Source organism: Heliangelus exortis, chromosome 10 (assembly GCF_036169615.1).
Source record: "Heliangelus exortis chromosome 10, bHelExo1.hap1, whole genome shotgun sequence".
NCBI classification, from domain to species: Eukaryota; Metazoa; Chordata; class Aves; order Apodiformes; family Trochilidae; genus Heliangelus; species Heliangelus exortis.
In genome coordinates this window covers 8,220,569-8,243,440 of record NC_092431.1, presented here as the reverse complement: position 1 = coordinate 8,243,440, position 22,872 = coordinate 8,220,569, and the positions used below count along the sequence as shown (strand labels likewise).

The 22,872-nt window shown below is 37.2% G+C and overlaps 1 protein-coding gene across 4 annotated transcripts in view; it reads right to left on the bottom strand.

The window, feature by feature from the left end:
• GRK4 (G protein-coupled receptor kinase 4) overlaps window positions 1-22,778 on the bottom strand; it is a 36,412-nt gene extending 13,634 nt beyond the window's left edge. For 2 of the 4 annotated variants that reach the window (XM_071753371.1, XM_071753372.1), the window contains exons 1-9: window positions 22,468-22,762; window positions 11,826-11,912; window positions 11,092-11,204; window positions 6,746-6,823; window positions 5,536-5,636; window positions 4,111-4,203; window positions 2,665-2,728; window positions 1,960-2,100; window positions 808-998 (exon numbers count right to left, since the gene is read on the bottom strand). In XM_071753371.1, coding sequence (XP_071609472.1) covers window positions 808-998; window positions 1,960-2,100; window positions 2,665-2,728; window positions 4,111-4,203; window positions 5,536-5,636; window positions 6,746-6,823; window positions 11,092-11,204; window positions 11,826-11,912; window positions 22,468-22,519 — 920 coding nt within the window. In that variant the 5' untranslated portion in view covers window positions 22,520-22,762. Of the gene's footprint in view, window positions 1-807; window positions 999-1,959; window positions 2,101-2,664; window positions 2,729-4,110; window positions 4,204-5,535; window positions 5,637-6,745; window positions 6,824-7,933; window positions 8,011-11,091; window positions 11,205-11,825; window positions 11,913-22,467 lie in introns of those variants that run through there. The other 2 variants (XM_071753370.1, XM_071753373.1) reach the window with 2 other exon arrangements.
• Between the last annotated feature and the right edge of the window lie 94 nt (window positions 22,779-22,872).

Below are 22,872 nucleotides of genomic sequence, written 5' to 3'. Positions count from 1 at the left end.
TGATTTACTCTGTGGTTCTGCCACATTCTGCTGTGGGTATGTCAGTCTTCAGCATCCGGAGGGAAAAGACCATGACTGTTTATATTAAAGTTAAGCAGGATTACAATTTAAATCTTCTTTGAAAACAAGTGGTACTTGGGTGTTAACACACCAGAAAAAAAAAAGGAAGAGTTCTTGGTCCAGCACTAAGTTCGTTTTGCTTGTTCTGAAATATGAATTGCCAGGGGTTAAAAGATGCATATACAGAAACAGAAAAGAGAAGTAAGATCATACAATCTCAATTGCTACACATGAGACTTCTGACAGTGTCATTAATTCAAAAGCAATAGTGTTTATTGGAGGAACCTGGAATAAAACCAGAAGAAAGAAGGCAAGTATGGGTTATAGCTGACTTTATACCTTCTTTAATGTAACAATGCAGCAAGGGACTGCTAGAGCCTTCTGTGAACTTCTTTAGAGCGGGCAGGAACACAATCCCATGTTCCAAAAACCTATCTATTTATTTGGATTACTAATGAATCTACTTTGCAAATCACAGTTGTCATCTTACAAATAAACCTTGAATCACTTTAGAAAGTTTTAGAATACAGCAAGTATCTCGACCTAAACTAACAGTAAGAAGACAAGTAAGATCAGTAACACTAAAGGGACACACCATGAAAAAAATAAACCAAACAAGTTTTTTTCTTTTTTTACTATGAAGCTGAAGCATAAATTTGTTTTAGTATATAAAAATAGCTTTAATACAGAACAGACATGGAAAATTCAAGGTATGCATGACTATAGACATGTTTGCATGACACTCACCTGTAAACAATTCTCTCCTTCTGCAAATCCTCCAGACCACAGCACAATTCTGCAGCATAGAAAATAGCCCTTTCTTCATCAAAGCCAGGATTTCCCATGTTATATATGTGAAACTTCAAATCCCCTCCATTCATTATGGTTAATACTAAACACAGGGCATCTTTAGTCTCATATGTATAGGATAAACTGACCTGAAAATGAGGCAGGGTGAGAAGACAACCATTATAAACTCTGATACAACTAATTCACAGTTCTTTTTCCGATTTAAGTAACATATGAAGCCTTTTTTAAAACAAAAAAGAAGAAACCAGTCAAGCAGAGAATCACTCCCAGACAGTGCCACAAAAGTTTAGTGACCTATCTTTTTAGATACTACAGAGCTACCTCCAGGCAATAGATTTACTAAAGATGCCCCCTCAAGCTGCATGCTACATGTGTTACTCTTTGTTAAGATAATGTGCACATGTGCCTTATTTTATTAATACCTCAGGATTTATCCGTGGTCAAACCATCTTCCTGAACTTCTACAGGACTTCAAGTTGCCCTATACTAGAAAGCTAAAAAAGCTATTTAAGATCAAATGTGTCCCCAGATAACTGTATGTTTCCCTGGCATGGAACTTGCCAACAGTGAAACCTAGTATAGCTCTTTATAGTCTTTCTTCTCACTGGAATGAGGTGTGGATAGGGAAAGGAAGAACAGTTTTTTATTTCTTCTTTAGGTTGTGGTTAAATACTTTTAAACTGCATTTAAAGTTTTAAAGTAGACTTGTGAATTTAAATAAAAAATTAACACAATAATGCAAAATTTAACATATGTTGTGTAAGTTACAAACTCAAGTTTCACTAGAAAAAGCTATGCTATGCTGATGATTATCTGGCAGGATCTTCAAAATTACCTTCAGAGATTAACTCAGTAACGGCTTACAATGTACAATGGGACTTAAACATACTTAGCAAATGTAAGTCAATTTAGGTAAAAAATAAGCATGATTTTTTGACTCAATAAATGTATTTTTAAATGCAGTACAAGTACAGAAAAGCCATAATTCAGTAACAAATCCAAACTCTTCTTTCAGAGAGAGGCAGGCAGACTACAACCAAACTCCTGGAAGACAAACTTCTGAGAATAAGATCAAAATTAGATACTTACTACAAATCTACTATTTACTTTTTCTAGAATTCTCTTTTCATTTAGAGCCATTGATTCTCCTTTCCTCTTCTTTATTCTCTTCTTTTCTAGCTTTTTACAAGCATACATTTTTCCTGTTGCCCGTACTTGACAGGCACATACCTAAAAAAGAAGGGAGGTGTGTCAGATATGCCAGAAGTTCTCAGTATTTATTTAAAGATAAATTTGATTTTTTTCCACATTCTTTAATGCTCTCAGAAAATCAAAGTCCATAAGCATCACCACAGAGCTTTCACCCATTAAAACAACTTTGGAGGGTTACTAAATTACCGTAACTCTCCCCTTCAATATAGGGCTCTGGTTGAAGCATGTAAGAGGGAATAAAACCTCAATTGATTATAAACAGAATTAATAAAATCTATGGATTTTCCTATCAGGTTTGTGAATATGCAACATATTTATTAAGTAGAAATCACATTCTCACTGCCAAATTAAATTTCTAAACAGAAGCAACTGCTGTTAGTCAGTTTTCTCCAACTTTACGCATGACCTACAAAACTGAAACAAGCCTTTAAAAGCTTTGATTTATAGCAGTTTGCCAGGTGACGTATCAAATATAGATCGCTGATGCCAAGAGTTTAAAAATTGTTCCTCCTTTGTATTAATGTGTTTTGGTTTTTTTCTTTTGCTAAGGATCACCTGGCAGAAAGACATCTCTGTACTCACCTCTCCAAATCCACCTTTGCCTAGTACTCGGTAATGCCTAAATGTGTGTTTGGTTACTGGCTGCCTGATTAACAGAAAGAAACAGTTACTGCAATAGGAATTACAAGAGTTAGCACTCTCCTCCCCACCCCAAGGTCTGTCCTCATTTTCACTTTCCTATTCCATGACATCTTACTGAACAGCAATTGCTTTGACCACATGGAGACAATATTATAAGCTGAATTTCAAAGGAAAGAGATGATCTAATTAGCAACACGGGCTCCCTCCTGTGGTCACCCGAGATTGACAATAGCAGGAAGAAAAGGTGATCACTGCATTGTCTGTGGTTAAGGCCTTACCTGTTCTCATCAACAGTAAATTTATCACCTCCAGTTGTCTGCCCCAGTTGCAGCATGCTGACATGCAGGGATCATGTTTACAATGCAGCATTTAAAAACGTAAAAATATTTCTGGCTTTGCTTTGCTGTTCTGAGTTTACAGAAAAGAAAGAGTTGTGGTATGCAACAGCAGTTCAAGAGCCAAACCATTTATTTACTGAAGTGGAAGAGGAACAGATATCTGGAGGTGGTAAAGGTGTCAGCTATTCTATATTAGAACACTCCTAATCACGTATCAGAGCAGGCCTGTTTCATGGTGGTGTGGTTTTTATTTTTGTTTTAAAAGAGCATTTTGTTTTAAAAAGAACATTCATTGTTAACCCAGCTTAGTTATCAGGACAACAAATGGAGGAGGTTCTTTTGGTAGAGAATTTGGTTTAACGGTCTGAGCAACTTCCTTCATTCTCTTCCTGGCTTTTGCTACTAATTCAGTCAAATGAAGATACTGGATAGTTGGAGTGTAGCATAAAATTACTGCTTAAGCACCTTAATGTTTGGATATGTGATCATCATATCCAGCAGTGCTGAATCAGAATCAACGTGTACCAATTTCAAGCTTCTAAAAAAGTATGGACACTCATTCTGTATTGATTCAAAAGCTCACATTAAATTCTGATATATATAAATCTTGCTGTCTTTTAATTACTACATTTGTGTCTGTAGCACCCTGAAAAATTGATTAGTTACCCAGACACCTAGTGGCTTATAAAACTAGATTCATCTGCCCATTAACCACTAATAAGACCAAGTTTGAAACCAAAGGATGATGGCATTCCCAAGAAAGATTAATTGCCCACAGCACACATGAGAACCAAACATATCCATATGATAATAAACTTTAATTTACCTAATTCAAATGTATCACTTAAAAGACTACTGCACAGATAATTCCATTGGAATATTGGCTCTATTGCTGCCCTATCAACATGATCCCTTACATCTTTTCCTTTCAGATCAAAATTTCTTAGGTAGTGTCAATCATTACATCTCAAATAGCATTCTAGCATAACAAGCAGAACTGACCACAAAGCAAAGCAAAATATAATGCAAATATTGTAAATAAACTTACTTTTCCAGCCATTTCCACTGTAAAAAACGGGAAAAATACACACTTTCTTGGTAAGCTTCAAAAGGTCTCTTGCTTAGGTATTCATGGACAATTCTAGAAACAGGAAAATAAAAGCAATCTTATACTGAAAAGACTATGAAGCAAGAGATGCTACTAATCCAATAAAATATACTTGAACATATCAATGAAGTTGTAGGCAGAAAACCACTATCAGTGTGCTTCACAGTGGTTTTAACCTAGATGTCTCAGATGACATCTCTAGATGTGCCTGTCAAATTACTAATGAATGCCAAACTACTGGTTCTTATTGTAACTAGAAAGTTTGACCTCTGCATTCTCATCATCTCCAAGCCCACCCAAACATCAGCCTCTGGGTAGCTATGCAATGCCTGGATAACCCCATAAATAGGACCTCTGAATGATATTTACAGGAAAGAATCTACAGGTTTTCATACATTATTTGGAGACTGGTAAGTAAAATTTAATCTGTGATTTGAAACTGAAATACTGAATGCCATATCCTAACCTGAACACGAGATACCTTATCATTCCTCTTTAAATACACCAAGGGGAAGAAAAAAAGGAAAAAGAGTCATTCAAACTGTACTCGGGTAGATGACATACATGACAGATCCTCCATTTGAGACATGTTTTACTAGGTGTTCTCACACATTCTTTTCAATCTTATAATCTCAGGTTGTTATAAAGTATGCTTATTCTTGTTGCTGGGGAGATGACCCAAGCAGTGACAAAACCTGTTGTAATCCTTCAGACATGATCAAGCATGCCTTGAAGAACCAGTAATATTAGAAGCAAAGAAAGACAGGTAACACTGGTAAACATGTACTGTCCCTCCAAGAAAAGCCTTCCCTGCTGCTACTGTGTGAAACACCACTTCATAACTTCAAAACAAAACAAAGTTGTATTTGTGTTAACTATCAATTCTCTAATAAGCCATCTTATGAAATACACTCTTGGTCTCTGTTCAGTCCATTTTTAAGAACCATATAACATGTGGTTTTAAGAACCATGTAACGTTGTTCAGAAATCTTTCAGCCTCTAGTTTAAAATTTCACCTTTGTCAGAGTACCTGCACTATGGAAAACAATTCACTCAAAAGGTAAGAAAATAATAAAGAGAAATATTATTCTAACTTAAAGAATATGTGACAACAGAAAAGAATATGATTTTATGCAAAAATACCACTAAAGAAAAAGCTCTGCAAAAATCTGCAAACAGCTACATCACATCTGAAGGAAATGTAGCCTTTAATAATTCTGTTCCAAATTTCTTACCTATAGTAATTTCAGAGCCCAAATCCTCCTGGATGATCCCCCTATAATATCTTCACCTTTCATTTCTCTCAGAAACACAAGTTTATTCTCGTGTGATACTTGAACATAGCACGATTCATTTTTAACTTACCTAGTACAATCCATAAAAAGATCCTTAGAAGGGTTCTTTTCCAGTCTTGCTTTACACTCATTTACTGTTTCCTGAGGTATTTCTGGCAAATGAGCTGCAGACTTTATGTAACAAACAAAAAAACAAAACAAGCAAAAAACAAAAACACAGAGAAATTTTTTAAATCAATAGAATCAGTAAAAGTTGTGTATTCAAAGTGAAATGAAATCTGCTTATCCAGGAAAAGGTAAGGAATGGTTTGGCTGAAGAGAAACCCAGTAAATAACATTCAGGCAAAATTTTTATTTGTTCCCTATTACAGAAGAATGCATTGAAAATGCATATTTACTACTTCAGTATCCAAGGAAACAAACTAAGCAGTAAGTAAGTTATCTCTTTGTATTGACAGGATGGGAGAAAGAAACAAGCACACAAGCTGGGAAACTATTTCAATCCAGCCCCAAAAAATGTGTTGATTTTTTTTTCAAAATCTGCATGTGACTTATGATAGTCCCAAAGAAACTATCAGGAGACATTAGGCAAATTTGTAGTTTTATCTGCTTTTATGGAATCTTCAAGATTTTAATTTGGAGTAAAGCCTTCTTGAGATGACCAAAATAAAAGAAGGAGCAGAATATTTTCATTGAAACAAAACATCTAATTGCATATCCACAAAAAAGCTTCTATAGGACATCAAGGCTCTTAAAAATCAATCAGTGTGATCTACCTTATGCAAAAGATCAGCTGTTAATGATCTCCATGCAATATACAGAGAAACAGAATGCCATAGAACACAGCAAAACAGCATTTGACTTGGTGAAAACCTGAAGTAATTCTGAAAACTTACAGCAAACCAACCAAGGCCATACAGAAAAGAAACCTGAGAATTTAAAGAATTCCTCATTCTCATGCTTTCAGACTATAAAACCGTGAGATTATTTGTTAATTAGTTTTATTTAGATGCTAAATGATCTGTTTAAAAATATCTAATTTAAAAGCATAGGACAATAAATTTTAATAGTAGTCTTAAAAGCAAAGATCAGTTAAGGTTTCTGGTCAAGTTGAGAAGATTCACACAATTTTAGAAGGCAGTATAACTTTCAGCAAGATAAGAAGGGGACTAATGAAGTTTCAAAGTCAATTTACTGAAAACAATGCAAGCACTTAGGTCTGTATTTATCTGACATTTACAAAGCTCTTGAGACAGTATTTTGCAATATTATATATTTACCCCATTAGTGAAGTAGGTCTCCAAAACTTTCAGGCCACAGTCTATACGCTTCTCATCTGAAGATACCTCATATTCTGCCTAGGAGAATGGAATTGAAAGTTTAATTATGTTCAGAGCTATCTGCCACTAGAGTCTTTTACATGATGCTAGGTATATTTTTTCATGAGTAACAAAATGCTCCTAATACAAAAGGAACTGAAGGCTTTCATTTTTAAAAAACTATGTAAGGATTTTTAGGCTACATAGTGAAACATGTATGAAGAACAGTCTTAAGAAAAAAAAAAGACATGGAATTTAACTTTTGGAAAACATGAAAACTAACAATTAGTGTATAAATGCAATTACAGAAACTGCATTCTGGAGGTTAAATAAGATCAATTACAGTAGTACTGTAGGACAGAACGATCCAGGTGGGAAGTAAAAAAATACAATAATCAGATTTTTCTTCACTGTATATTTTTTTGCCTTCATGTACTTATCTTTACTACTGTCCTGGGTAAAACTGGGATAGAACTACTGCTACCTACAGAGTCATGTTAACTAGAAATAAGTGAGATCTGAACCAAGCCCTACTTTATTCTTTGAGACAATAAAGCTGAGTATATACAAAATCTTGTCAATTTTTTGACATAGTAATACATAGTACCATGATGTGGAAAAAGACCATTGTGCAATACAGCCCATATTGGAGATAACTGACAGCTTAATCAATTTCCAGAGGTAGCTACTTAAGAAAAAAATAAGCAAACTATTGAACAAATGCTAGTATTGAAAAACTCCAAGGACTACTTACTATTGATAAATTTAAGGAATATACCAGAAGGAGAGATCAGAAGTTAAAAATTTACAGATAACATGGAATCTGGGGAATGATGAATTAGTAAAGAGCAATCTCAAACAGCAACCTGTATTAGCTCTGTAATTAATCAAAGCTTACTTCCTACCTCAGAATGTAAATGCATACACCTAGGAACAAAGAGTACATGGCAGACCTCCAGAATGGAGAGCTGTATAATATAAAACATCACTTTGGTGTATTGAGACAACAATCATTAAGAACCTCATGGGAAGTTCTCATTGATCCTCATTGATCAAGAACCTCATTGATCTAATCAGCAGTTAAGTACCTCTATAAAGAAAACTAAAAAAAACCTGGAAAATTACGTTTCAAGAACCGAACCCACTCACAATTCCAGAAATAACAGAATTCCTGAACTCCAGCTCTGCAATCAACTGCAAGTAACCCACACTGACTCACTACTCAGTCATCAACATCTTTTTCTGCTGAGACATTATGGTATCGGCCACCTCAGCACAGCACTCAAATCCATAAACAATAGCAAGCCACTGTTTTTTCTACTTTAATTCCACAACAATCAGTCCAATGGTAAGGAATTCTTCTGCAACAGCCAAACTACCTGAGCAGGTGAGAAAAGTTAATCAGCCATAGCAATGCAGTTACCACCGTTATAATTTTCAATTACCCCAAAGTAGTCACTAATTTAATTCAGTTAAGCATACTGGTTTAAGCAGATACTGTAATTGAAAGGGAAGTTTAAAAGACAGCCTTGTCAACTTTTTTCTGTTACTCACATAGCTTAAGAGGGAAGCTTGAGCTGTCACCCATTCTTTTTCATACTTGAGTAACCTTGTCCCCAGCAAGTGAAATGAGTCACCAGATGATTGGATAACTGTAATTCCTCACTTTAATTTCAGTCCCTTTCATTCAATTATTTCACAACTCTTCTTTCTGTAAAGCCAAGCTGACTCCAGAGTTTAAGGTCACACCCTCTCACAAGTTAAAGCTTACCAGGCTTAGTATTCTGTACAGGTAGACACCACAGCATTATACTACCTTGATTTTGCCATTTTGGCCTCCTGGAATAATAACATTGTTGAGATTGCATTGCTCCATACAAGAGTCATAGAACTCTTTATTAAGAAGCAAAGCTCTTAAGCCAAAATGCATATTTTCAGAAAGATTATATCTAAGATTTCTTTAAAATAAAAATTTTTAAAAATTGGTAAAACTCAACATAAAAATCGCACAGCCTTAGCCACTGCCTTCACATTACTAACTCATAAATAAAACCAGCAAAGAAAAAGTTCAATCCTACCATAAAAAAGCTTCAACAAGCCTGCTGAAGTCCAGTCCAGAAAAAGGAATCAGGCTAACTCAGGAGCCACCTGCAAGAGATAGCTGGCATTCTCTCACCTCTTCCATTAAAGCAGCATGATGGCTTTCAGATTGTGAGAATTATTCGAGATTATCTTAGCTCTTTGGAGAATTTTGTTTTAGTGATTTCAAAGGATACTTCTTCACCTTGACTTTTCAAATGGAATTTAAAAAACAAAGAAGTAAACTGTGAAATCATCCCTTACCTCACTTTATCTCAGCTATAACAGACTTTGTTAAGTCACTGAAGAGTTGCCACCCACATAACATTGTAAGCTACATATTTCAAAACAATTCAAAATTTTCAGTTAGTGTGTAAAACAGTTACTTCTTAGAGACAATTTCACCTGAAGACATGCCTGCCTTGCAGTCATACCTAAGACTTTTTTCTTCTATTGTGCGGCCAAGTATTCTGCTACTCCTTATTCTAGCTTTTAAGGATTAAAGGCGTGTATAGAAGTTGCAACCATTATTACCAATGAGGTTTCTTCCACAGTTGTCAGTGGTCTCCCCGTTATGCAATGACCATTACAGGCTCTGGTTTACATTCACTTCAGGATCTTTAGCCCCACTGTTCTGGATTTCCATGCAATCTATTCTATGCCTCCAGCTGTCAAACTGGTCTCTGGAATTTGGTGCTCAAACAGCTCCCAAGAGTCACACAAATATGGTGGAAGGCACGTGGGGAGTAACCCTAACTGCACAAAGAGTCATTGACAAATACAAAGAACTTCTACTTACTTGAGGCTAAAGTTCCTTTTTAGCTGATCAAGTGCCTCAGTTTATACTCCCATAGGGGAAAGGAAGATCTGGTGAAATGGGGAGCACAGAAATAATTCCAGAAATAATAATACACCCAGCACCTCTCAGAGCTGTCTTGCATTCTGAAACTGTATTTTGGGATGCATGTAAGCAGCAACACCACATTACTTCTATCTTTGGTCATTTGTTCCCTGAATATATGAACAAAAGCAGTGGGAATAGGGAAAACTGTTCTTCTGGCAGCAATCTCTGTCTAAAAGTATATCGTACTGCATTTGGATTTACTAATAGGGACAAAGAATATAGAGCTCTGATCTATTATTCTCTACTTTTAAGGACTGTCATGTGCTTACCTACTCTTCTCATTGCTTCACCCTCCCCGTGAGGGTCTTGTCTGAGGATTTTTTACAGAATATGGCTGCAGGCACACTTCCTTTCCCCTCTCATTCTTTAGCATTAGATACCAAGATGCAAATGTATCAAGACAAAACACTTCCAGTTCCCTTGGTCTTTAAAATCTGCTGTCTCTCCTTCCACAGATGATTCCCTAAATTTCCATCTCCATTGTATTTTTTTAATTAGCACATTCAGTTTAGCCTCAGGCTTCCGTACAGGTTGCAACATTTTCAAGTCTATGTTTACAACATTTGAAGTGCTGAGTATCATAAGTAATACTCATTGTACATACAAGCTTTTAGGCTCAAGTAGTCAAGCAGCATAAATTTCTAAAATGGCTTCTCTCATTCCCATCATACCTATGGTGCAGAGTGAATTGCACCATATTTTCAAGTATTAAGCATCAGTGAGCAGACATGTATAGAGAAAAATCAGTATTTTATAAAATTGTTGTATTTATAGTATATTTATTTATTTATTTATAAAATGTGTTAACCCTGGTAGGCAGCTGAGTCCAACACTCAGCTCCCACAGTTATAAAGCACTCCCCCCCTAGTGATAATCAGAAGGGTAGAGATGGGAAGACATGTGGGCTGAGATAAAGACAGTTTAATAGATAAAGCAAAGCTGCACACACAAGCGAAACAAATTAAGAAATTCATTTGCTTCTTCCCATTAGCAGGCAGATGTTCAGCCACTTCCAGGAAAGCAGCACCTCATCATCATGCTAACAGCAACTTGGCAAGACTGACACCATAACTCTGTCTTCCCCCTTCCTGCTTCTTCCCTTCATCTTTTTTGCTTTCAGCTTTTATTGGTGACCAGTGTCAGATGGTATGGGACATCCACATCACACTGTTCTGGTCCCAACTCCAAAACATAGCACAGCCTGAGCTACCATGTAGAAAATTAACTCTATCCCAGCCAAAACTAACACAAAAATCAAACTTTTCACATACAAAAATGTACAAGCTATTGCCTTTTGATATTCATCTCGTTTCCCACTGCTTACCACTGCGTCCAGAAATTCAATGCATCTTTTCAAATCTGGTCTGGAATCACAGAACTGTCTGAAGAGAAGTCTTCCTATGGGCTGTTTGTCACAAAGTTGGTTATAGTCTCTTTCTGAGAAAGAAATAATAAGTAAGTATCTTATTTATTTTTATCTTGATCATAAGATAGTCCTTACTCCCATTTGAGAATAGGTCAGAAAAACATGGCTAAAGCATGAAGATTTTACATTAACATACTTAGCAAAGACATAAAAAACACACAATGATCACAAAGCATAGCAGAACACTCTCCCAGTCATTCATTTACAAAAATTGAATTGAATGATTGAATTGAATTTCTCTTAGGCTGGGGGATAGAAAGAAATAATACTGTGAAGCAGCAATCCCAAAGTAAATAAGATTGTTTGGAAAGAAGGAATACAAGATGGTAACAGAAAGGGTTAAAAAGTTATTATTACAAATCATTAAGAAAAGAAGTGAAAGAAATCACCACGTCATTCAAATTCTAGCATGATTCCTTTTTCTATTTCATGGCTTTGTAAATTTATCCTTTAGGAGCAGTTTCTTTTAACATACAAGAACCTGTGATAAAGCTTTTATCTTCTCACAAATTCTCTGTGCCATTAAAAGTCTAACAGCTTTTTTTGCTACTTAGCATTCAGAAACCAGACAAAATCCTTTCAGTTAATACCACTCAAAAAAATGAGACAGGCCAATACCACAGGACACCTACCAATTGAGCTTCTAATTCCTTCACAATAACTAACAGGTGGCAACTTCAGCATCTCTTTCCATTTTTTACTACGCCCACTCCGTTTGCCTAAAAGAAAAAGTGATGAAAAACAGAATACTATGTAAGAATAAAATTAAATGTAACATTAACAGCATTAAATTAGATCACTTCTGCACAGATCTGTCAGACTTCTCATGCCTAAAAAGAAATCAATCCACAATGATACCCAAACCATAAGAACTTTATTATAGAACAACTTTTATATAAAACAGTAACAAAGGCAATACAAATATTTTGTATTTTGTCTGTGAGTACAGAATATCTCTGCAGAGACAAAGAAAATACCTATGTATTCTCAGCATTATAAAACTGAAACATCAAAGACAGAAACTTAAAAAAACCTGAAAATTCTCTCTCAAGCATGGTGATGAATGGAAGATGTTGAAGTTATATATATTGTATATATATATATTGAATATATATATATATGTTGAATATATATAACAGTTCTTAAGCATATTTTTGGATGATCAAGTTGTACATAAATATTCCCTTGTTTTTTTTGAGGGCAGTAATAGTAATAAGAGTAGAACCCACCAATAAATGAGTGGACATTGTTCAAATAGACACAATTTATTCCAGACTACAGGAGAATACAAGATATCAGGAAGAACTTAGCTGCTGTAGATAGAATTCAGATCTTTTCAATTGTTCAGATTTCAAAGCTCTAGTATTAAACTGAATTTTAAGAACTATTTCAGCATTTTTCCCATTGTTTCTCATAATGTATATATGTGATCCATTTTTTATGTTAAGCTGGAATTTTGGAATACTTACTTTGACCTGAAGCAGCCACTTCCACTTACATAAGACATGCGCATTTATAAAAAAAAATGGATAGATACAAGAACATGTACATTTTTTAAATTGCAAAACATTTCAGCAGAAGAGTAATTGTGCTGCAAAATATTTCTAAAAGAAGATTTTACTAAGTGATATGGCCAGATGTGTTTTCCACATGACAGAACAGTAGCAGAGCTTCACAGCAACTTCATAGCTGTACCAAAGCAGTACAGACCATTAACCACAATGGGAGAGAAAGGAAGGGAGTTCCCCTATGTAACCCGAACAGAAACCAACCAGAAACAGTACTCAACTCTCAGAATTAAATCATTAGGGAGAAAGGAACTAAGATTTTCAGAATAACAAAGTATGTTTTAAAAAAAACCCAGACATTCTTACTCAAACATACAGCTTCTTGAGCAGTTCCACCATTGCTCAAGAATGATCCAGCTTAGGGGACCTCAGCTCATATCAGATTTACATTATATTTGCTAACAGAAACATTGATGTCTCACTTTCTGCTGCAACAAAACATTCTCAAGTCTAATATCACTAGAAAAATAAACAAATAATGAATACTAACCCTTAAAAAGCTGGCTTGCAGAAACTTCCTTGAACTGATACCTACTCCCTAGAAAATCTTCTGCACTTTATATCCTAATGTTGCTTTTTAAGTCATTTGCCTTCCAAAATATTTTAGAACACAAACATACTTTTGTATGAACCACCCTCATCCTTTATGCAGTACCAGAACTAATCATGAAGTTGTAATTACCAACATCAAAACAAATTCCAGCTATTTTAACAAAATACTTTGAGCCATGGAACTGGAAATACACTATGTTGCATGGTCCACAGAAGTTAAATTTCTTCTATTAGAAACTGTTCAGAAACACTCATTTGTGCATGACACAGAACAATCTGAGAACTGTCTGAAAAACATAAAACTGATATAAAATATAAAACTGATCTGTGATATACACCAAGTATACCATCTTCCGAAGCACAGTCAAAAGAAAAAACAAACCAAATGAAACCACAAACAAAAAACAAACAAAAAACCACAAATGAAAAAAAGAGGATGATTGAGGCATTATACTTCAACACAAGAATTCTGCTGCGTTTTGCCCCAAATATCTGTCCAGTTGCTTATAATGTGACCATTATGAACTTCATTTTACAAAAAGAGACCACATGCTAGCATGCAACTGAATTCACCATCCTATAGAAGTCAATAAAGATTACATATAATTTATTAATGATACACAGGAATCAAGTGCTTAGTAGTATCAACGGATTCAACAAGGTTCTCTTCACTGAACTGACTGATCTTCTATTTACAGTAAATGCACAGAAAATGTCTGTATGTCCCAATAATGCAAGGAGAATGCATTACCTACATCATTTACAGGTAAATTTGTCATTTCTGGTGAAAGTTACGGGAAAGGGCCAATTTGTTTGTCATATTATGCTCTAATTGCAAAAATCCTTCTCCATTTCTGAGGCAGTTTAAAAGAAGTATCAAATCAAATTATAATAGTTGCGGTTTTTAAGTGTCTTAATATTGATCTCCAAGCTTCTATTCTGGATCTCATTCTAAAATGATTTCAGATAAAATTCTTCCAGAAAGACCAACAGCTTACTTTGCAACACAGCAGCAACAAAACCATTAGGTTAATCTGCTTTATGGTTGACCTATGTGGTTCAGAGGAATTACCACTTTTGCTTCTTTCAGATGTAATTGAGGGCTAGAACAATGTCCAAATAGAAGCGACTCATCTTTTACAAAGAAAAGGGTGGATGCAGCAATACACCATTACAGTGAGGAAACACTGCAATTGTATTTTCAGGTACATGTGAACCTTACCTTCTCCTCCCCAAATCACTTCTTGAAATTAGAATTTCAGCATTTATCTCTTTGCATGTTTTCACTTCTTAAAAAGATGCATACTAAATTCACGTAGGTCATTGCGTTAGAAGATTTTATGGGAAAGATTTTTAGATTATCCCATTTCAAACTTTTATTTTTTAAACTTCAGAGAAACATTTGTGATTTTTGTAAAGCAAGGTGGTTGGTTTGATTATTGCTAAAAATATAGTAGGTACAAAAAGAGAAACTGCTGTGGCAAAACAAAGCAATCTGGTGTTGAAACAGTTTTAGACAAGCAAGAGCATTTTTCAAGTATTGCACAGATGGACTTCACATAGCCACAGGGATCTTCCTTACAGACAGGATTTGCAGTAGGACTCTCATTTCACTGAACATTATTAGTCTTCCTATTGGATTCTGTCCTACAGAATGAAAATAGTGAGAAGCATCATGCTATCTCTTGCTAACAAATGTTCACAGACTATACAGTGTACACACTTTATTGCTAAGATTTAGTGGCTGCTACCCTGACACTGTGGCTGGGAGGCACACAGCTATGCAGCACCAGGGGTGCGTGATTGCTACAGCCTCATTCTTGCAAAAAGGATTCCACAAACCAGATTGTCAGATACCAGCTGAGAAATTCATGCTAGACCACACCCAGATAAGCTCTGAAAGCATAAAACTTCAACAAGGAGATGACCTATATCTTGCCTTTAACTGTATAAATTAATTGATCAGTTCAATGGAAAATTCAAAAAATTGGATGTAGCAGCTCTACATCATGAATATCAAGAATCATGGGAATAAACCAGGTAGAAACACTGTCTTACAAAACATCTTTCCCAGGGAGGAAAAAGTTTCAGACAAGTTTCCCAACATTTTAAACTCACACAAATTCAAGACTTCTGCTTACAGACAGTTTCTCCTTCAAAACACTCACACAAAATAAGGATTACAACTTTTCACTGAAAAAATGAAACATTCCTGTTTATCTATGGCCTTATGCTACAGACACTTGCAAACACTGCCCATTAAATAACAAATATTGATGGCATGCCCTTAAGTGCAAGATCTACTTGCAAAGCACAAAACACTGTGGTAGAGAGAACTCTGGTATCCAGACAGGAATGGTAATACTGAAGTACCACTGCCTTCAGGCTAGGAGACAAATTCACACATACCAGCACTTGAGGAGGCTGTCATGCTTCCAGCTCCAGAGACAGCTCTTATGGTACTCAGCTTTATTGGGTCTCTGCAACCTTCTCCATTTCAAATATACTTTTTAACATGTCAATTCCTTGAAAAACAAGCCTGGTCACAACTTAACAACTAGGTTTATAAGAGCTGCACCTCCACATGCAGAACGATTTTTTTTCCCCAAAAAGTATGATCCATATAATCTGGATGGCTTTAACAAAGCCTACCAGAATCAACTAGCTGAAAATTCAGATTTCAGTGCAAGACAGGAACCTAATTATTCAGCATTATTACTGCCAAGGCACTTCTGAATACAAAGAGAAGAAAACCTGCCAGCAGTTCAATACACAAACACATAAAAGATGCCTACAGACTGCTATGGCATTTTAAATATATTTCTCACACTCCTGGATTCTGCTTCCTGAAGTTGGCCTTCAGCAAGGTAATGTTGGAGTCCTCTTGTTGAGCTGACTGCTGGAGTAGGAACACTGTAAGCAGTTAAAACCCCAGGTATCTCCACGAACATTTGGGCAGCTTGTTTACATGCACAATCATTTATTGTTCCCACAGCTTTCACCACCTGAACAACTGGTTATTCATATTGGCTTTATCTACAGTTCCAGTACTTGTGCACATTCAGGGATGCCAGAGCATGAATGCTGAGCAGCTTCTGCACCTCCTCAGAGGTTGGGTATGGAAGTCTTCTATCAAGGTCAGTAAATGTAACTAATCGGAACCCAAACCCATTCTTGAAACCAAACAATGTAATATCCGTGGATACACTTCATTTTCTGTATAACAAGGACTTAACAGAATTAGTAGAAAAAAGCAAACGCAACAGTTCTCTAAAATTTCAGTTTTACAGACTGCTCTCTGACAAGCGAGGATCTTTTTGTCGTGATGGCACATCATAACTTCAACAAAGAGAAGTAAAATTCTTATAAGTAGATTGTGAAACCTCTAGTTATAACTGCCACCTTTGAAACAAGCAAAGCAGCAGTGTGTATCAATAACCAGATCTCACATTGTGTGCATTCAGTAAATGTAATTATTTAGATTCCAACATGCCCACATTCATTCTTCTTGCAGTTCATTAAATAAAGGACAAAAAGGCAGACATTGTGCATAATTCTGTACAAACACAGGAAGACATGTTTCCTGCCACAATGAGTTTACAGCAATTTAAAGCACAATGCAATAAGGGAGTGCAATAGAACACAGGAGGCGAATAAGGGAAGAACAGACAAAAATAACAGCAGCTACAAAAACTCATGGCACTCTTACACTAAAATTTGTATTTGCTGCTGGTGAATGGACTTCCTGGGTATGAGCATGCCTTGGCTTCCCACTTGTCCATACTCCTTAAAGATTTTAATTCAGTTTGATAGCCAAACTGCAGTGATCTGAGCAACCTCCTGGGAATCTTCTTCCCAGTAACAAATGCAGGCATTACAGCATCTCTGCCTATGTATCATCACCAATACCATACTGAATTATTACCTTCTACTGCAAGCAAAACTATGATGTATTTTCCTTGTAGAATTATTTCCATTGGCTTTAAACCTACAGATAGAGCACACAAATTGAGTAGGCTGCTTATTTTTTGCAGAGTGCTAAACTAATACAATTTCAATTCTGAAACAAGTGATTTTTAGGATTTTCTTAAGTCAAGCTGATCACATTCTGTTACTGATGGGTTCCTGCAAACTCCATCCCTGGGCTGCACCTAACAATTCCCAAATCTGTGGGAGCTTGCTGGTCCATCTGAAAGCTGATTTGGGGGAAAAAGAGCCCAAACCCTTAACACCAAACAACATAGTAGAAAAAACCCCATCACAATAACCCAGACCCTAGATTGGTTCATAGATCCAACTGGAAACTCTCTCTTACCCATTCTCCAACCACAGGCTAGAAACTATACAAACAAGAGCTCAGGGCAAAATGTGCTTGAGGCATGGTGTTAATTTAGCCTAAATCAATCATGACATAGAGCATATTACATGCCTAACTGCAGACCCAGTTCTCATTCACAAACTTCTCCTGCCCGAGCAGCACAAATGAATTTTAAAGTGGATGCAAATGTACCAGGTATGTTTAAAATGCACACTTGGCATGGATCCTCAGTTGGAATAAATTGCCATCAACTTCAAAGGAATGACAGATCTACCCTTTGGACGTATTTTTGGAGATTATTACTTCAGGCAATGAAAAAAGGAAAGCTTCTAAGCAGCTTAAAACATACAGTGATTAATTTCATTCCTTCATAACATTACAGACTACATGTAGGATGCTGAAACCAGTTTGGGGCTTACATATACTCAAAAGTATTTATTAAGAGCAATTGAAATAACTAGGAAAAAGAGAAGATGCAAATATAAACAAAGAGGAAGGTGAATATAAAATAAAAATTTTTTTCAATGAACTTTCAGGGTTTTTTTCAGAGTAACCTAGTTTATATTTATTATTTGCCCCTACTTATGGGATAAATTCTTTAAGTCTTTCAAGAGATACTAATTTCAAAGAGAATTCTGCTAGGAAAAAAATGAATGTGTTAATTCTTCTGCTCTTATACAATCTAAAAGTCATATTACTGAACATTATTCTTTTGCACATAAAAATCCTTGTGTGTGAAAATCTGAAAATCATGAAATTGCAAGATTTCACTCTATTTCACAGTTCATACATCACCATCACTGAGCACTTACCTGGTCTTCTACCTCAGTTGCTGCTCTACAATGCTCGGAAGATAAATTTTAAGTTTGCTTTATAATCTCTTGTTTTTCTACTGAGTCATTTGTGCTTGTTCCACCATTGGATTCACCTTAAGAGGAAGTTTTCCTTCTCTTTTTATTACTTGCACTGAGACTTCCCTCAAAGAATAATGTATGCACAAGAAGAAAGAGCTGGATTGGCACAGAAGGCCACTTATACAAGGAAATTGTGACAGGGAATCCCAGAACACTTTCTACTACAGTTTTCACCCAAGGGTAAATCCCTCCATGGACAATTTGGCTCTCAGCAGGAGCAGGTCAACTGGAAAATTGGACTAGGAACAAAAAACGTCCCAATATAGCTCCTGACTCCTTAATCCTTCATCCATAGGGTGCTTGGTGTTACCACAATATTTTCTAGTAGTAGGCACATATAAGAGTCATATAATATGAGCCATCACTAACACCCCCATGTGCAAAGAACTAGCATTTTGTTATTTACAAAGTCACATTAAAAGCAGATAAAAGAATTCAGGATAAGAGGAAATGGCCTCAAGTTGCACCAGGGGAGGTTTAGAATACATATTAGGAGAAACTCCTTCACTGAAAGGGTTATTAAACACTGGAAATAGGCTGCCAGGAGAGGTGGTTGAATCACCCTCCCTGGAGGTATTAAAAAGACTGTGTGCAGATGTGGTGCTTCAGAATGCAGTTTAGCATTGGACTCAGTAGAGTTGGGTTAATGGCTGGACTTGATGATCTTAAAAACCTTTTCCAACCAGAATGATCCTGTGATCCTCATGGCTTTCCCTCTTCACAGTGTTGTAGTAGCTACAGGGATATTACAAGTCTTTATTGGACAATACCAGGCTTCTACTAAAATAATCTGTGTTATGAAAAGGTTTGAAAAATCCTCTTAGAGAATAGCATCATAAGACAAAATTTACAGTTTGAGGCTGGGAGTAAGCTGAGGTTTGATCTGGCCTCAAAAATGGGATGAGAAAACTCTTATAAACTGATGTTTCCTTGAACAAAAAATTCTTGCAAATTGAGTTAGAAGATTTATGCCTCTAACGAAATAAATGAACAGTAAGACCATTAGTTAGAAAGAAATAGATAGTAATACCACTTTGTTTCTATTCTATAGAAGAAAGTAGCAGTAAAATAATTGCATTTTGTCTACCACACTAGTTCGCTCCTGCCTCTTTAATTAGGTGGATCCCATTTATTTTCTACATATCAAACCAGATTTAAAGAGCAGACACACACCTAGCTGTTCAGTGTGTGCTAATTTTGCACACTTACAAATGTAAACCCAAAGTACATTCACAACTTAACAATATTCATACCCAGAAGTGTGATTACCTAAAATTAGAATAAAACTACGAGTACAAATCTGGAATTGTGATTTTGACTGTTAGGTCTGGTTTATGTGCTCAGCTATGATTTGTTTAGACTTGGTTTACTAGGTCTTTCTGAACTGCCATACCCTTTCACCAGACAAGGGCAAGTATGCAACACCTTTAATACTGTTTTTGTATCTGCAAAATGAAGATGACATCTCTTGGGTTAAAATACTTTATAAGATGCTTTCAATACTATTCTCTTTTTCTGCTCTCATCTTCATCATGAAGGCACCTCAAGATAGACAGAGACTGACCCATACAAACCATAATGAAGCCTACATTTATTTCTTTCAACCTGCCACTGAAACCTATAAAATAAGAGCACAATTGTTTACATCTTATTTCTTTTGCTTTTATAACTGAAATATTTATTCAGGTAGACACCTTTTCCTATCCAATCTTTAACACAGGGAGGAATCTGAAAAGGGATTATTGATGTGGCTTAAGCATATACATGAAAAGAAATTAAGCTCTTATTTTATACTAGTTTAGTGTTTCACCTTCTTCCATGAGAAACAGTAATTCTGCACTGTTCCATACTGTTCCACCTCTCCATACATTATAGAGTGAGATAACAGGAATTTGGGAAGGAAAAGTCAATTGAAACTCTGTACTTCTGACCCAGTTGTGAGTACCATTTAGCAAAGTAAGTATCAGTAAATTCAGTAAAATATCTAGCTCACATGCAAACTGCAAATTCCATCCACGGGGCCTGCCAGGCACATAAAAATAGAGCTGGGACAGGGATTTTATGGAACTGTCCTGACAGAGTAAACCAGACATTCCCATACCGGCCAGATCATGCAACAGGGAGAAAGTACTCTTATTTCAAGGAGTATTTTGAAAAATGTGATGTATAAAGTACCCCACGCACAGGACCTCCCACCTGAAAAGGCAAAAGGCCTTCTATCAATTCATCAGTGCAGGCTTTTGAGTTTCAAAGACAGAAATCACATTTTTGTGCATGCTTACACAAAAGAGTCTAGGCCAATTAAAGGTACAAAAGAGTAACAGTTTATTACCACTACTTCTATAAGCTTCACATCAGGTAGAACTGATTTCACATCAGCCACTTTCAGACTTTCATTTAGTTCATTAAAATATCTTGTTTGGTCAGTTCTACCACTATAATTTACTTTAAACATAGTGAAACCTTAACTAAAGAGGCAACCTGACATTAAGCAGCCACTTAAAAGCCTTTCCAGATTACCACTCCACTCTTTGCGGTGAGGTTTTGGGCACAGCCAAGTTTTGAGCCAGATTCCACTTTCCCTTCATTCCTCAGATCACTTCAATGCAAACTCCAGATTCAGGCAGCAGCACCACCACAGACATGTTACTGTCAGTGAGACCAGCCAAAACATGTCCTCTGGTTTGAGGTGGTCTTTTCAACTAAGGTTGGGAAATGGCCCAAAACTGTGATCACTGTTCTGGTTTTTAAACCCCACTTCAAAGTCAAAAAGTTGATTTTCCTCTCTTGCAGCTTAAGGCAAATTTAACTGGATACACATATGGCGTAAGTGCCAAACCCATTTAGAGTTGGAGGAACTTGCAAAACATACAGGGGCAGATTCTGTTGTTCTTACTCACTTTAAACAGCTTCAGCTAAACTAATGGGACTCCTCAACACAATTAAGAAAAGGATCCAATCCAAAAAGAATATGCACATTTCATAGCTGAAAAACGTTGTCTACACTGAGTACAGTGGTCATCTTGGGAGGCTTTCAGGAGGCTGGTGGACAGCTATAAGCATGAAAATACAGCCGGACAATCTTATTTCAGGTTTTTGGGTTTGGTTTTTTTTTTGGTTGGTTGGTTTTTTGTTGTTGTTTTGGGGTTTGTGTGTGTGTGTGGGTTTGGTTTGGTTTTTTGGTTGTATATTTCGTTTTGGTTTGGGTTTGTTTTGTTTTTTGTTGTTTTGTTTTTTTAAACAGCTACCACGTGCTAGACTAAATTTCATTTTATATCCAAAATGTTTTTTAGTTGGAGGCTGAATTTTCAAGTCAAGATGAGCTGAGGAATCAAACAGTAAGTACTAATCTATTGGAAAAGAGCACACCTTAATACCAGGTTAATGCAAAATACTCAAGTGCAAAATAGAGCCAGCATTCACCAGCTATGTTTTCCACGGGCAGAGAAGATTCATGTCACCTCGTCCTACACATCTATACGCTTATATATATATTTACAAATAAACTGAGAACTACAGATTAACGAGCTTCTTAAAACATCCGGTAAAAACACCATTTGAAACGAGAGCCCGAAGGGGGGAAGGAGGAAAGGGAGGTTTTTTTTCAGGAGCAAGTTACGAGCCAGTACCTCCGAACCGGCCCCGCGGGCGGAGCGGGGCAGGTGCCTGCGGGCACAGCCCGGTGCGGCGGGAGAGCTCCCACACCACCCCGGGGGGGTCACCGCCCCGCCCGGACTCCCCTGCCCGGCAGCCTCTCCTCCCTCCCCACCCTTTCCTCCTCCATCAGTTCCTCTCCCCTCCTCGCCAGCCCCTTTTCTCCTCATCTCAGACCCTCTTCCTCCCCCACGCTCCGTCCCTACCCCGCTCCGCCTCGCCCTCCCGCTTCTCCTCCCCCCATCTCGCCTCGCCCCGCGGCTCTCACCCTCCCGGGCTTTCAGCAGCACCGTGTTGGCCACGATGTTCTCGATTTCCATGATCGGGGGCTCCTACCCCTCAGAGCAGCCGGAGTGGAGGCCGCCCCTACTGCCTCCTTCGCCCCCTCCTCCAGCCCCAGCCCCGCCACCGCCGCAACGCCAAGCCTCGGCTCATCCGGCCCCGCAGGACCTCAGCGCCGTGCTCGCCTCTTCCCCATCACCCGCTTCTCGCCCCGGCACCGGCCTCCGCCTCCCCCTCCCCGAGGGCGGAGGCAAGCAGCAGGCAGCAACCGCCCGCCCCGACCATAACTCTCCCGCCCTCCTCCTCCGCCCGCCTCAGCCAGCTCCTCCTCTGCGCTCCCCAGCCGCCTCCCCCTCACTATTCTCCGGGACTATAATTCCCACCAGGCCCC